The sequence below is a fragment of the Rana temporaria genome, chromosome 8 (assembly GCF_905171775.1).
Source record: "Rana temporaria chromosome 8, aRanTem1.1, whole genome shotgun sequence".
Classification (NCBI taxonomy): domain Eukaryota; kingdom Metazoa; phylum Chordata; class Amphibia; order Anura; family Ranidae; genus Rana; species Rana temporaria.
In genome coordinates, this window is record NC_053496.1 from 35,236,984 (window position 1) to 35,252,754 (window position 15,771).

Here is a 15,771-nt window from a genome sequence, read left to right on the forward strand (position 1 = left end):
ATAATGACATTAGGCTGTTTTTTTTAAAATCCTTGCCGTACATACCGTTTTATCTACATTTTCACGGCGGCTTCCGGGTATGTAATCTGCGGGACTGGCATTCCTAATTGATTGACATGCTTTAGAGATTAAAGCGGGGGTTCACCCCAAATTTTTTTTTTAACATTACATTCAGGCGAGTTGACAGAATGACATCAGGCTGTTTTTTTTTTTTTTTTAAATCCTTGCCGTACATACCGTATTATCTATATTTTCACCCCGGCTTCCGGGTATGTAATCTGCAGGACTTGGCGTTCCTAATTGATTGACATTATTCCGACCGGCGCATACAGCGCGTCACTAGTTGCCGAAAGAAGCCGGACTGCGAGTTGGCTCTATACGGCGCCTGCGCACCGACGTTCGGCTTCTTTCGGCAACTCGTGAGGCGCTGTATGCACCGGTCGGAATAATGTCAATCAATTAGGAACGCCCAGTCCTGCAGATTACATAACCGGAAGCCGGGGTGAAAATATAGATAATACGGTATGTACGGCAAGGATTTAAAAAAAAAAACAGCCTGATGTCATTATGTCAACTCGCCTGAATGTAATGTTAAAAAAAAAAATTTGGGTAAACCCCCGCTTTAATCTCTAAAGCATCAGTCGTGTTTTGCATTTACTGTGCAATAAAACATGGGAAAATGTGCTACAGAGATGTACTGGTTATTTATTTTCTGGCAAGACAAACAGTAAAAATAACCATTGTGTTTTAGCATTTAGTGCACTATGATCTCCCTCTAGTGGAGTATGTCAGTATTTATACTGTTCTCCAACTGTGCACATTTAGCAGAAGTCGTGGGAAAGTCTAAATTTAGAAACAGTTTAGAAATAGAAAATAATTTAGAAATACTTTTAGGAAAAGTCAAAATTTAAAATACGGAAAGTCTACTGTGTTAAACAAATTTACATTAGTATAATTAACAAAAATCTTTCACGCAAAAAGCATGTGTACCAATCTGTGCATCATACTTTTATCTATGAATAAATGTCAACGTTAATAAAAGTTGCCTAGCAGCAGGAGAAGCTGGCCAATAAAGGCTTAAGTTTTTCACGTTACGGAAACACTGTTTGTATGAACACTGCTGTGTAGACAGTAATGAGGCACCATCTATTGGAATAACTGGAAGTCATAGAATCATCTCACCTGCTTCTGCAGAGTTCACTTCTATACTGTGCGATGGAAATGAATATCCCTTCTCCTCCATTAGTTTATGCAAAAGCTTCCCTGTTTCAAAAGCAAAGACTGAGAAATTGCTCAGAGAAATTGCAAAATAAAAACCAAAAAAGTTAATGTGCCAATATAATCATTATTTTAAAGGCGGTACTTAAATGGACCCCTAATTTTACAAGTCTGCATGAATAAAAACAAAACCTTTTATCATTCAAAAAGTGCTGAAAGCTCTCCCAAAATGTATATTTAGAAAGTTTGGCATCAAGGCTCGGTTCACACTGACACGACTTGAGACCCGACTTGAGAGACCCCAAGTCGCATGACATGTGAAATCCCATGTTAGTCAATGAGAGCTGTCCTAATTAGCACTACTGAAGTCATTCCAACTTTAAATAAGCTTCCGGTACTACTTCAAGGCGACTTCTATCCGACTTGTGCCCAGAGAGACTTTAATGGATCCTCATGTATATTGATGGGATTTGGATCTCACATTACAGGAAGATTACCCAGGCATTCCTGAAAGGCGCTTCTAAAGTCGCATTAAAGTAGTACTCAAGTCGCCAGCAAAATCGCCAGGAAGTCGTCTGGCTAAGTGTCTCGACTGTCATGGTCTCCTATTGGATATCATATAGTTTTAAAGCTGAACTCCAAAAAATGTTCAGTTAAAGGGGTTGTAAAGTCAGATATTTTATCTTAATGCATTTTATACGTTAGGATAAAAAGCCTTCTGTGTGCAGCAGCCGCTCGCAGCCCCACCTAATACTTACCTGAGCCCGATCTCTGTCCAGCAACGTCCACAAGTGACTCGGCTGTCTGGGACTCTCCTCCCGATATGCTGAGACACAGCAGTGGCGCCACTTGCTGCGGTCACTCAACGTCAGTTAGCCTATACAAAGATTAAGTTCTCCCCCAGAAAAATGCGACTTTTATGGCAATTTTATAAAGAGATCAAAATATATATAGAAAAGATTGACAACATTTATTGAAAGTATTATTAAAAAAAGGATTTTTGTACTCACCGTAAAATCCATTTCTCTAAGTTCATGGACGGACACAGCAGCCTTTGACTGTAGGGTTATATCTGCTTCCTTCCAGGAGAGTTAGGCAGAATTACAGCACTTAAAGTGTTAACAACCTTTCTTTAGTGCAGCTCCTCCCAGGGGGCGTGGTTCCCCGGGTATAACCCACACCCTGCTCTAGCAGCCATAGTTCGTAACAAGCAGTACAAACAAAAGGAGGGGTGGGTGCTGTGTCCGTCCATGAACTTAGAGAAATGGATTTTACGGTGAGTACAAAAATCCTATTTTCTCTTCCGTTCATGGACGGACACAGAAGACTTTGACTGTAGGGACGTCCCCAAGCAGTGTCAAAAAATTAGAGGGGTGAGAAAAACAACACAGCAAATCAAGCTTCACCCCAAACAAAACCGGAGTTACTCAACGGAGGAACTCCAACCTTAAACTGCCGCCTGTAACACCCTGCGGCCGAAGGAGGCATCAGAAGATGCACTCACATCCACCTTGTAAAACTTTGAAAAAAAGTGTGGACCGACGACCAGGTCGCTGCCTTACACACTTGTAACACAGAGGCTTGATGTCGGAAAGCCCAAGAGGCACCGAACGCCCTGGTCGAATGCGCCGTGACCCGAAAAAGAGGCGCCCTGCCCCTTCAGGGCATAGGCCTGAAGCACAACCTGTCTGATCCACCTGGAAATGGTGGCCGACGAGACTGCCAGGCCCTTTCTGGGATCAGTCACCGGCACAAACAGTGAGTCCGACTTCCGGAACGGAGCCGTCGCCGATAAGTATACTCGGAGGGCCCGAACCACATCCAGGTAATGCAAAATGGCCTCCTTCGGTTTCTTCGGCTGAGGACATAAAGATGGAAGAACAATGTCCTCATTAATGTGAAAGGCTGAAACGACCTTAGGAAGAAAAGAGGGCTGCGGACGCAGCACCACCTTATCCTGATGGATGACCAAGTAAGTAGTGGGCCTTACAGGACAAGGCCGCCAGTTCAGACATCCGTCTGATTGAGGTAATAGCTACCAGAAAAACCACCTTTTGTGACAGAGTCAACAAAGGGATCTTCCGAATGTCCTCAAAAGGGAGCTCGCTGAAGCACCAAGAGGACCAAATTCAAGTCCCATAGTGGCAGTGGATGGCGCACCGGAGGAGCCACATGCCGCCACCCCTGCACAAACGTGCGCATCAAGGAGTGCGCTGCCAAGGGACGCTGAAAGTAAACAGCCAGAGCAGATATCTGGCTCTTGACCGTGCTCAAGGCGAGAGCCTGATCCACTCCCCGCTGTAAGAACAGCAGAATCCGGGACACCACGTATGTACGAGGGTGCCACTGCATCTCCTCACACATAAAGATGTAGGCTTTCCACGTACGAGGGTAAATCTTTCGTGAAGTAGACTTCCGTGCACGTAGCATGGTAGAGATCACCGAGCCCGACAGGCCCCGGTCCTTTAGCACCTGGCTCTCAACAGCCACGCCGTTAAAGCCAGCGACTGTAAAGCAGGGGGGAAGATCGGACCCTGCAACAGAAGATCTTCTCTCAGGGGTAGACGCCAGGGGACGTCTGCCACCAGACGCACCAGGTCTGCGTACCCGGAGCGGCGCGGCCAATCTGGGGCGATCAGGATTGTTGGGATCCCTTCGGCTTCCACTCTGCGCAGCAGGCGAGGAAGAAGCTTCAGAGGAGGGAAGGCGTAAATTAGGCGATAGTGACCCCAAGGAGCCACCAACGCGTCTGACGTGTCCGCCCACGGGTCTCTCGACCTGGCCACGTACCGCGGCACCTTCAGGTTGAGGCGGGACGCTAGAAGGTCCACGTCTGGAGTGCCCCATTTTCGGCACAGACCCTGAAACACCTCCGGGTGGAGAGACAACTCCCCTTGATCCAGAGTGGTGCGACTTAGGAAGTCGGCTTGCCAATTTTGAACTCCCGGAATTGTACACGGCCGACAGAGCCGGAACGGACCTTTCGGCCCACCGAAGGATGTGCGCGACCTCCATCACTGCAGCTGAGCTCCTCCCTGATGATTGACGTACACCACGGCCGTGGCGTTGTCGGACTGGATCCTGACCGGTCGGCCCTGCAGCTCCAGGGACCACCTAACAAGGCACAGCTTGATTTCTCTGAGTTCCAGAATATTGATCGGCAGGCGGGACTCCTCCCGAGTCCATCGCCCCTGGGCTGACTGAGTGCCCCAAACGCTGGCATCCGTCGTGACCACTGTCCAGCGGCACGGCAGAAAAAACTTCCCGGTCCGAAGCACCGGAGACGTCAGCCACCACACCAGGGAAGACTTGACCAGATGACTCAACTGAATCTGGTAATCCAAAGAAGACGGGAGCTTGTCCCAACGTGACAGAATCTCCTTCTGTAGTTCCCTGGTGTGGAATTGGGCATACGGAACCGCCTCGAAGGAGGCCACCATCAGACCCAGAACTCTCATGCAGAAGCGAAGAGACGACCACTTCAGTTTCTCCGTCGGGAGGAACACTCTTGCCTCCGCAGAGTCCAGGACTAATCCCAAGTATTCCAGTCTCTGGGACGGAAGTAACACTGACTTCTGGAGATTCAGAAGCCAGCCAAACTCTTGGCGAGTCTGACATGTGATAGACACGTCGTCTTCTAATTCTGAGGAAGCTCGCAGGAGTCGCAGGACAAGGTCGTCCAGATATCCCAGGATAGCAGGGCTAGTATCGGGGCGAGCATCTTGGTGAAAACCTGCGGTGCCGAGGCCAAGCCGAACGGGAGGACCACAAATTGAAAGTGATCCTCCCCAATCGCAAAGCGCAGAAACTTCTGGTGCTTTGTGCATATGGGAACATGTAGGTATGCGTCCATGATATCCAAGGACGCCAGGAAGTCCCCCTGATGGAGTGCCGCTATCACCGAGCGAATCGACTCCATCCTGAAATTTTACACCTTGACAAAGCAATTGAGGGCCTTGAGGTCCAGCATAGGGCGGATCCCATCCTTCTTGGGGACCACGAACAGATTGGAGTAAAACCCCTGAAACCGTTCCAACGAGGGAACTGGTACAATCACCCCCCTGTCCCGTAAATCCTGGACAGCCCCTGACAGGGCCTGCCGGCGAACCGGAGGAAGCTGGAGGTTGGAAGGAAAAAATCTGTTTGGGGGACAAGAGAGAAACTCTATCTTGTACCCCGAGGCAGCCACTTTGCAAACCCAACGGTCGGACAGAAGAGACCTCCACCGAGCCGCAAATTCACGAAGCGGGGGCAGACCTTCATGCGGAAGCAGGTTTGTCCGCAGGCTTGTTGGGCTTGCGGTACCAGGTGTGCTTCTGCCCCGCAGCGGGGGCCTTAGCACCTTGCGGACCTATTCCCGCCACGCTGGGCGCACGCTTTGGGGTAGTAAAGGGGGGTCCTTGCTTGCGGCGAGGTTCCTTGCCCTTCCCAGATTGTGGGAGCAGTGTGCTCTTGCCACCAGTGGCATTTTTAATAATGTCATCCAGGGATGCCCCAAAAAGCCACTCACCCTTAAAGGGCAAATCCACTAAAGCCTTCTTAGAGGACTGGTCCGCCGACCAGCATTTCAGCCACACAAGGCGGCACAATAGCACCGCATAGGCGGAAGCCCTGGTAAGGAAGGGGAGCGTATCCAGGGCCGACTCAGACAAATTTCAGACCCTGAACCAATTGTTCAGCCAGGTCCTTACAGGTCTCGGAAGCGTCCCGTTCCTCCAGCTCCTGCAGCAGGAGCTTCGCCCTTTCAGTCAGAACCGGCCTCACCGCCGAACCCACAACAGTGAATAGGGAGCGGGCCACAGCCTCCACTCTCCTATCAGCAGGGTCCTTAAATGCAGGAGCCCCTTCCACAGGCAACGTGGTGGCCTTGCTTAGTCTGGACACGGGAGGGTCCTCCGACGGAGAAGAGACCCATTTTTTTAAAAAGTCCTCCTCAAAGGGGTAACGGGTTGCAAAGTTCTTTGGAACGGCAAAAACCTTTTGTGGTGTATCCCCTTTCCTTGTACAACATATTGTCCAAATAAGGAACACAAGGAAACACTTTTGCGGTGCATGTCGGTTTGCGGAACCCAAAAGGGACTGGCACATCAGGTGCCTCCGCCACATCTTCAAGTTTCAAAGTATCACGCACCGCAGAAATAAGAGCTCCAACAAATTCCTTGTCAGCAACTGACCCTGAAGCAGAGTCATCCTCACTGTCCGCGTGGGTTAAGCCTGCATTTTAGAGACCATATGGGCTAGTGGTTCCTTTCCTCCACAGTACTCCTCAAACTTTGTGAGTGCCCGTTTATACTTTTCTGCACCATCCAGAGTCTCCAGAAAGTGTCGTACCTGTCGCGCTTGCCATATCGGTATCTCACCGCTCCCTCCCCTTTGTGCTATTTCTCCTATTGTCATCCACCCCCTTTCACCCAGAAAGTGGGAGGCTTGAAATCTACCCTTTTCTTTTAATTTCTTGAGTATATGGGATTCCAAACCAGGCTGGAATTCTGGATTTCCTATTATTGGGTAGAGGGGGGAATTATTAGTTGAGAAATTCGGATTATGACATATTTTATTTCCAATCCATAAAGTTGGTCCTATCGTTGGGTGAGTTTTAACTGTAAGGGGTAACGCAGAATAGCACCATATTGCCCTATCTAACGGTACTGGGCACATTTGTTGCTCTATAGTGATCCACAATTTATAATCCCCATGTCTACTCCAATCTGCTATCCTTCCCAACTGGACTGCGTGATAGTACTTTAACATATCCGGTGCTGATATCCCTCCCACCTTCTTGGGTAGGATCAATAATTTCCTACCGATCCTGGGCCTTTTACTCCCCCATATAAATTTTGTAAATAATGCCCGAATTTGATTGAAGTACGACATGGGGATCTGAATTGGTAGAGCTTGAAAAAGATATAAAAACTTTGGCACTACACTCATTTTCAAAATATTAGATCTCCCAAACCAAGAGTGCATCCCTCTACTCCATCCATCTAACATTGTTCTGATTGTACCCAATAATGGTTTAAAATTTAATTCAAAAGTATCCTTTAAATCTGGTGGCATTTGAGTGCCCAAATAATTCAATGCCCTCGTCGTCCACTTAAACTTAAAACTAAATTCCAAACCATTCTTAATCGACCCTGGCAGAGCGACCCCCATTGCTTCAGATTTATTATAATTTATTTTAAAGTTTGACATCCTCCCGTAGAGTTCTACTTCTTTCATTAAATTTGGAAGGGATATCTGTGGTTTTGTTAGGGAGAAGAGCATGTCATCTGCGTAAGCCGATACTTTATGTTCCCTCCCTCCCAATTGAATACCCACTATATCTCTGTTCTGTCGAATCTTGTTTAATAATGGTTCTAATGTCAATGCAAATAATAAAGGCGACAGGGGGCAGCCCTGCCTAGTACCATTTGTGATTGCTAGAGGCTCAGAGTACACCCCATTCACTTTTACCAAAGCTCTGGGTCCCGCATACACCCCCGCTATCCACTGAACCATTCGCTCTCCTAATCCCATTTGTTTTACTGTTCCCAACATAAATTCCCAATTCACTCGATCGAATGCCTTCTCTGCATCTGAGTTCAAGAAAACACTCGATATCTTCTTTTCTTTTACTTGGTTTATTAAGTTTAACACTTTAATAGTACTATCCCTTGCTTCTCTATTTGGTATGAACCCAACCTGATCCAAATGTACCAGTTTAGATAGATAGGGCTGTATACGTGATGCCAAAATCTTTGTCAAAATTTTAATGTCTACATTTATTAATGATATTGGTCTATAACTAGTGCATGCCCCTGGATCCTTCCCTTCTTTTGGGATAATCGTAATATGTGCTAGTAACGTCTCCGGGGGTAACATTCTTATTTGTCCTACTGTATTAAACAATTTAGTCATATGGGTCCCTAATAGTGTACTAAAGCTTTTATAATATTGTATGGTGAACCCGTCTGGGCCTGGGGCTTTGCCATGCTTTATTGTTTTCATTATTGATTGTACTTCCTCCAGAGTAATTGGTTTTCCCAAATCCCTTCGCTCTGGAGGTGTTAATCTAGTCAGACCTGCTGAGGATATATATTTCTCCACAGCCCCAGAGGGGTTCTCCTTCCCTTGAAGGTTATATAACGCGGCGTAGTATTTCCTAAATTCTTGTGCTATTTCTTTTGAAAGGTGGAGTTTTTTATCTTCTTTGGTTTTAATAAATGGGATATATGACCGTGACTGTAATTTTTTCAATTTTTTTGCTAGTAACTTCCCACATTTATCACCTGAATCGTATGTCATCTTCTCTGCATATTGTAAAACCGCTTCAGCCTTATATCTAAGGAGATCCGCTACCTGTCTTCTTAAATGTGTTAATTCAATTCCTATACCCATTTCTGTCTTTTTTTTATGTTGTATCTCCAATCTCTGTATCTTTTCTAATAATTCTTTTATTTGTTTTTCTCTAGCTTTCTTAACTCGGGAACCATGTTTAATTAAAACCCCTCGAATCACTGATTTATGGGCTTCCCAAACTATACCCGGATCACTTTCTTCATTATCATTTGTCTGGAAATACCATGTTATTTCTTTTTTTACATCTTCAATTATATCAGGATTCTGTAGTAGGCTCTCATTTAATTTCCACCTCCGCTCTGACGTCTGAGTTCCCTCTCCCCATGTTATTTCCATTGTTACCGGGGCGTGATCTGTCCAAGTTATATTCCCAATTGAAATGTCCTTTATTAAGTGTAAACACTGATGAGGTATCAGAAAGAGATCTATTCTTGAATATATTTGATGTGGGGTTGAAAAATATGTATAGTCTTTCTCTCCTGCGTGCAATATACGCCATCCATCTACCAACTGAAATTCATGTAGTTTTTGTATGATTCGTTTCCTAATTCCATTTGGTACCGACGACACCCCTACTGAGGTATCTTCCTTTGGGTTTAAAGATATATTCAGATCCCCACCACAAATCAATTTACCCTCTTTAAAATTCATCAATTTAGTGATCACCTTTACTAAGAAACTATCTTGATGTATATTCGGTGCATAGATGGTGGCTAATGTTACCTTCTCACCCCCTATTGTCCCTTTAAGAAACAGGAATCTCCCTCCTGGATCCGCATATTTTTCGGCTAAGGACCATGGTATTCTATTTGCTATTAAAATTGCCACCCCTTTGCTTTTGGCTTCCTGGTTAGAGGCCTGGTATACATTAGGGAAATTCCTATTTTGAAGATATGTATATACCCCATCTTTAAAGTGTGTTTCCTGAATAAATCCTATGTCCGTTTTGAGCGATTTTAGTTCATTTATTAATATTTTACGTTTTTCGGGGATATTAAGTCCTCTTACATTTAGGGAAGTAACCCTTATTTTATCCATCTAACACACCACTTTTAGCAGACAGCGGAGAAGGAGAGGACAAAAATAAATAAATTAATAAAATAAAATAAATTAAAATAAATAAATAAAAAAATTATATAAAATAAAAACAAATTTATATAAAAAAAAAAAAAAAAAAAGGCTCCCCCTATAGGGGTCTTAGGAGGTACGGATTTTATGTTACGGCTTCTACGTGGGACTTCTGTTATCCCGTAGTTACCGAAAATAGGAGGAATAAGCCTGCAAAAGCAGGAGTGGCTGAGCTCCTACTACCTCTCCTCACTTTATTTAATTCCTCTTTAAACCCTTTTAAACGTATTTACCCTGTAGCTCCCCCCTTTTCCCTCTTTCTCTCTCCATCCTTCTCTCCTCCTTCTCCCCCCTCTTTCCTCTTCCCCCTCCCCTTCCCTCCCCTTCACTTTCTAATCTCTATTCTAGTATCCCTCCCCCACCTCTAAATTCCTTCACCATCCCCTCTCCCCATCACCCCTTCCTCATAATTATTTCCTTTATATGCACACATCATTAACATATTTAATTTCACTTCATATCCTATATATTTTAACAAATTATATTTGCATTAATAGGAAATCAGACATTTAGAACATAATTGTTATTCATATTCCTCTTATATTCATATGTCAATATTAACTCCTTTATTTATGAATATACCCCTTATTTGTTCAATCTAGTAAAAATCTTCTCCTCTTCCACCTCCCCCTCCCTCCTTCCTATTACATATTCACCTTCCCTTTCTATTCCTTTTATCATTCTTTTAATACAGCTTCTACATATTTCCAGTCCTGAACACCCTAAACCTCCTTATGTGATTTACCTATTCCCCTATATGTGAACTTAATAAGTCGTCCCCTATACTAAAAAAAAAAAAAAAAAAAAGGGGGCTCGCTTCACCCTTTATTCCTATTGGTTCTCTCATTAAGTGCAAGATCTCATTTTAAACTCTGAATTATGTGACGTGTTATTTACCTATCTGTGTCTATTTTGTTTCCTCCCCCCCCCCCCCCCCACCCCCTCCCATTATCTTTATGTCTAATCTTAATCCCCCTTTCTACCCTCCCTCATACCCTTCCTTCCCCAATAAAGAAAACAAGTCTCCCAAGATGTTTTTACGTGTGCACAATGGTGCATATGATCTCCCTTTCTACCCTCCCCCCCCTTCCCTCCTTCCCCCCAAAAAAAAAAAAAAAAAAATTATCCCCAAAAGTATTCTTACATGTGCACAATGGTACTAGTGATCAGGTGTTTCCCTCAGGTGCAAAAAAAAAAAAAAAATTTAAAAAAAAAAAAAAAAATTTTTTTTAAAATCCCTAACGTTTAGGGTGGACTATCCTGATCTATTTATTAATGTATAATGCTGTATAATTTATATTCTATTATATATCCCAATTGACAATTAGTATTTTATCAACATATATTTCAATCATAACTAAAACATTCCGGTGATGGTTCATTACCAGTTTATAAGTATAAATATAAATAAAATTATGGGGGGGGGGGAAGAGGGAAAAAAAAAAAAAAAAAAGAAGAACCACAATGAAGGTGCATACAGTTCATACAGTCAGTCCATATTTCCCTTTCTCCTCGTATCCCCCTATATAAATTGCTTCTGGGGAATGTTTAAAGTGTGGTGGTGGAGGGGGGACTTCCACATTAAAGGGAAACAACAAAAGAAAAGGGGGCAGGGGGATGGCCTAGAAAATAGGCATATAAAAGAAAAAAAAAAAAAAAAAGGCCAACCATCTAGTCAATTTAGTACCGGGGGGAGCCATAATAGTCCTGTATATTCATCTATTTTGTCTTGGAGAAGGAAAAAAGAGAAAAGAAAAAAAAAAAAAAAAAAAGATTCACAGTTTTCAGTATCCCCTGCCCAGTCCCTATGATTTATTCCGATTTTCTTCTGTTCCTCTGCGTTGTGATTCTCGATCCTTTGTTGTTTGTAGGCCACCTTTCCGACGTGGTCTGTCCATTGGCCGTAGCCAATCTGGGACCTCCAACTTTTCTATTCCCAAAAATTTGAACATCTCTGGAAGCTCTAACGGTTCAGATAGTAAAAATGAAAGTGGCCCTTTCTTAACAAATAATGCGATCGGGTATCCCCAGCTATAGGTCCCACCTACTGATTTAATTTTTTCCAGGAGTGGGCGTAATTGTGCTCGCCGTTGTAACGTGGCCCATGAAAGGTCTGGAAGAATCTTTATTGCCATTTCTTCAAACTTTATTATCTTTGCCTCCCATGCCTTGCGACTAATTATTTCTTTATGTGCATAATGATGGAAACGACCTATCACATCTCTGGGTCTTGCCGGATCGCTGGGCCGTGGCCCCAGGGCCCTATGTAGTCGATCAAATTCAATCTGTTTCTGTTCCTTTATTAATTCAGCCCCTAGCTGCTGGCATATTGTTTGAACAACTCTATGTAGAGATTCTCCCTCAATTTCTTCCGGTATCCCTCTAAACCGAAGATTTAATCTCCGACTTCTGTCTTCGATCTCTTCGAATTTCAAATGTATAGCCGAGCTCTGTGGTCTATAAGGGGGTTCTTTTTTCCTTATCTCCTCTAGCTCAGTTACCCGATCTTCCAACTTCACCACCCGTATCCCTTCTTCTGAAATTGTATCTGAGAGTGCTTGCATCTCAGATCTAATTAATTGCAATTCTTTCCGATGTCCCTCCTCAAGTCGGGTCACCAATGTTTCCATCTCATCCCTTGTCGGGAGGGCCTGAAGGATCGCCATCTCATCCCTGGTTGGTAATGCCTGTAAAATCGCCATTAAATCTATTCCACCTATATTATTTTCTGCCATGTTCTTATGTTCCCAGCTATTTATCTCCTCCTGCTCTTGCCCCCCTTCCGTGGCCTGTGGTGTAGTAAGGCTCATCCGGGGTGCTGCTCTCGAGATCTCCGGATATTCTGTCCCCCTTGTCTCTAGCACTGAGGCTCTTGCTGTGGCAGTTGCTGCTCTTGTACGTAAGAAATAGTCTTTGATCTCTGGCTGTGTCAGAGGGGTCAGTATTGTTTTTGTTGAATTTTGTTGCTGCTTTTGCTGTGGGATTGCTTCCTTTTTTTTCTTTGCTACATTCATCCCGCTGCTGCCAGCAAGATAAATACTGCTTAGTCCCACCGGTTTTTAAGTCTCTTTTTTAAACTTTATTTAGTCAGTAAAAAAAAAAGTCCTGATGTGATCACCCGTATATTCCAAAACATATACCAGCCCGTATACCAGCCTCTTACTGGCAGCTTAGGAATGTACAGCTTAGGAATGAATTCCCACCTCCAGCCCTTTCAAGCCCGTCTTCTTTTACTTAGATTTATAAGTTCAAAAGTTCAAAGGTTCATAGACTCCTCTACTCCTCTTCACATTTCACATTTCCTTGTAACTTCTTTTTTTTTTTTTTACCTGGCCTCTTACTGGCAGCTTAGGAATGTACAGCCACTTTGTACTCACCGCACTCTTCCCGTCTCTCTCCCAAGCCTCGAGGTCCCTTGTTCAACCCTGTGGTGCTAACTCACAGCCACAGTCACATCAATAGTCTTGGGGGGGTCCGCTTCCCCCCCCCCCCCGCTTCTCACACGCAGCACACAGCTGACTTCTCCCTCTCCTCACAGCGCAGCGGTGTGTGTGTATCGGCTCCCTGTCTTCTGTTCTCAGGTTCACTCCCACCTTCTCACACACATCACACGCTGGACGCCGCACGCTCAGCTGTTGAACTGTCTCTACTCACCGGTTGTGAGGAACCAACCAAAACGAGTCAGAAAAAAAAATGATAACCAGGTGAAATTATCTCAGGGCTTCTCAGGACTTTTCAGGGCTTTCAGGCTGCCAGAGATTTCCAATAGTTTTCCGGGCTTCCAGGGCTAAGAAAAGCCTACGAATTTCACTGCTTCAGGTTCAAGTTCTCATTACAGCTCTGCATTAGATCAAGTAAAAACTTCCAGGTTTGTATAACATTCAATCTATTTAGTATTTAGTGAGGAGAGGTGAGGTATAGCTCAGCTCAGCGTGTGTCTCCTCACTCCACCATTGTTAGGCCACTCCTCCCCACTCCTCCCCAGAGGATGCAGGTTAAGCCTGCATCCTCTGACACTACAGAACCAGAAGCAGCAATAGCAGGGTCCGATTCTGCGTCAGAGACATCCTCAGAAGCAGGCTCAGGGAGGGGGCGCTTTTTACCCCCCTTCTGGGCACTGGTTGCTTCAAACCTGGCGAGAAAAGCTTCCAGGACAGCCGACATTGCCTCAACAGATGTGGCAGGGGGAGGAGCATCAAGGGTTAACTCAGGCATTGCTGGGGAAGAAGCCCCTGGTTCAGGGTCCATAATGTCCCACCGCTGTGTCACCCTCACTGCAAAGCAGGAAAAAAAAAAAAACACTGGTCACCTCCTGGCTGCTACAACAGAGTATGGGGCCCCCTGGGAACTCACCACCCCACCCGGTGCAGCGCGAACTGAGACAAGCCTGATGTGTGCTGAGAAGCCGGCTGCGCTGCGTCTGTCCCCTCAGGCAGATTTGCGGTCTTTTTGCAGCGCTAAAACTGCCACACAAGGCAAAACAAAATCCAAGATGGCCGCCATATGTGAAAAAAAAAAACAGCATAGGACCACAAGAAAATGGCCGCCGAGCCATATAAAGCGCGACTATGGCAAAATGGCGGCCGTTGCGCATTTAAAAAGCCCAAAGTGACACAGCATTACAGCGCAGCACATAACACACCACAGAACACAAAAGACCCTGTAGTGAACACACAGCCCCCTGCAGTGAACACACACAGCCCCCGCTACGCACACAGGCCCAGGTGTAATAAGAGACCCCAGAAAGCCCCCCCCCCCCCCCCTCACAGCCACTACCCAAATGGGAAAGGAGGGAGAGGAAATAAGGGAGAGAGGAAAGCAGGGCAAGCCCTCAGTCGACCTCCCAGGGGAAAATTCCAGCCATACCACCTTACCTGAGCAAGGGGCCACTACTTACCCGTCCTGCGACCACCGGCTGGAGGTATCCCAGACAGAACCAATGCCTGCTAAACGGCATGGCTGTCGGCCAGACACACTGTGACAAAGCCATAAAGACCGGTCATATGTGTGCCCTAGAACAAGATGTTCCCCCGGCCGCCCCTGGAGCAACGGGGCCTGTCGTGGACAACCCAAAGCTGAGCTGAGGGCCGGCACACGCTCGATGGCCGAACATGGGGGGACTACAAGAGTCAAGACCCAGCCTGTCACCCAGTCGGCAGTTGATAGAATCTCAGGATTCAAAAAATGCAGGAACAAAAACATCGCAAGAAAAAAATCTCCAGAGTACAGCACTCTAGAGTGCCTGTCCTCTCCTGATGTTAGGCAGAGAAAAACTGAGGCTGCTAGAGCAGGGTGGGGGTTATGAGGAAAGATTAGAAGAACTAAATTTATTCACTCTTGAGAAGAGGAGAATAAGGGGGGATATGATCAACATGTACAAATATATAAGAGGTCCATACAGTGAACTTGGTGTTGAGTTATTCACTTTACGGTCAACACTGAGGACAAGGGGGCACTCTTTACGTCTAGAGGAAAAGAGATTTCACCTCCAAATACGGAAAGGTTTTTTCACAGTAAGAGCTGTGAAAATGTGGAACAGACTCCCTCCAGAGGTGGTTCTGGCCAGCTCAGTAGATTGCTTTAAGAAGGGCCTGGATTCTTTCCTAAATGTACAGAATATAACTGAGTACTAAGATTTGTAGGTAAAGTTGATCCGGGGTAAATCCGATTGCCTCTCGGGGGATCAGGAAGGAATTTTTTCCCCTGCTGTAGCAAATTGGATCATGCTCTGCTGGGGTTTTTTGCCTTCCTCTGGGTCAACTGTGGGTATGGAGTTGGGTGTATAGGATTTTACTGTGTTTTTTATTTTGTTTTTTTATTTTTTGTGGTTGAACTGGATGGACTTGTGTCTTTTTTCAACCTGACTAACTATGTAACTATGTAACCACACCCCCTGGGAGGAGCTGCACTAAAGAAAGGTTAACACTTTAAGTGCTGTAATTCTGCCTAACTCTCCTGGAAGGAAGCAGATATAACCCTAGTCAAAGGCTGCTGTGTCCATCCATGAACAAAAGAGAAAAATAAGTTTTGCCTTTAGTTGTGCTAGTGGTTGTAAACCTCAGACATGAACAAAGCATATCCTTCTAT

The 15,771-nt window shown here is 45.1% G+C and overlaps 1 protein-coding gene across 1 annotated transcript in view; it reads right to left on the minus strand.

Annotated features, from left to right (window-relative positions):
- Nucleotides 1–15,771, minus strand: part of TDRD1 (tudor domain containing 1) — a 127,848-nt gene that overhangs the window by 36,166 nt on the left and 75,911 nt on the right. The window contains exon 11 of the mRNA XM_040322138.1: nt 1,183–1,263. Within this exon, the coding sequence (XP_040178072.1) occupies nt 1,183–1,263 (81 nt within the window). The remainder of the gene's footprint in view (nt 1–1,182; nt 1,264–15,771) is intronic.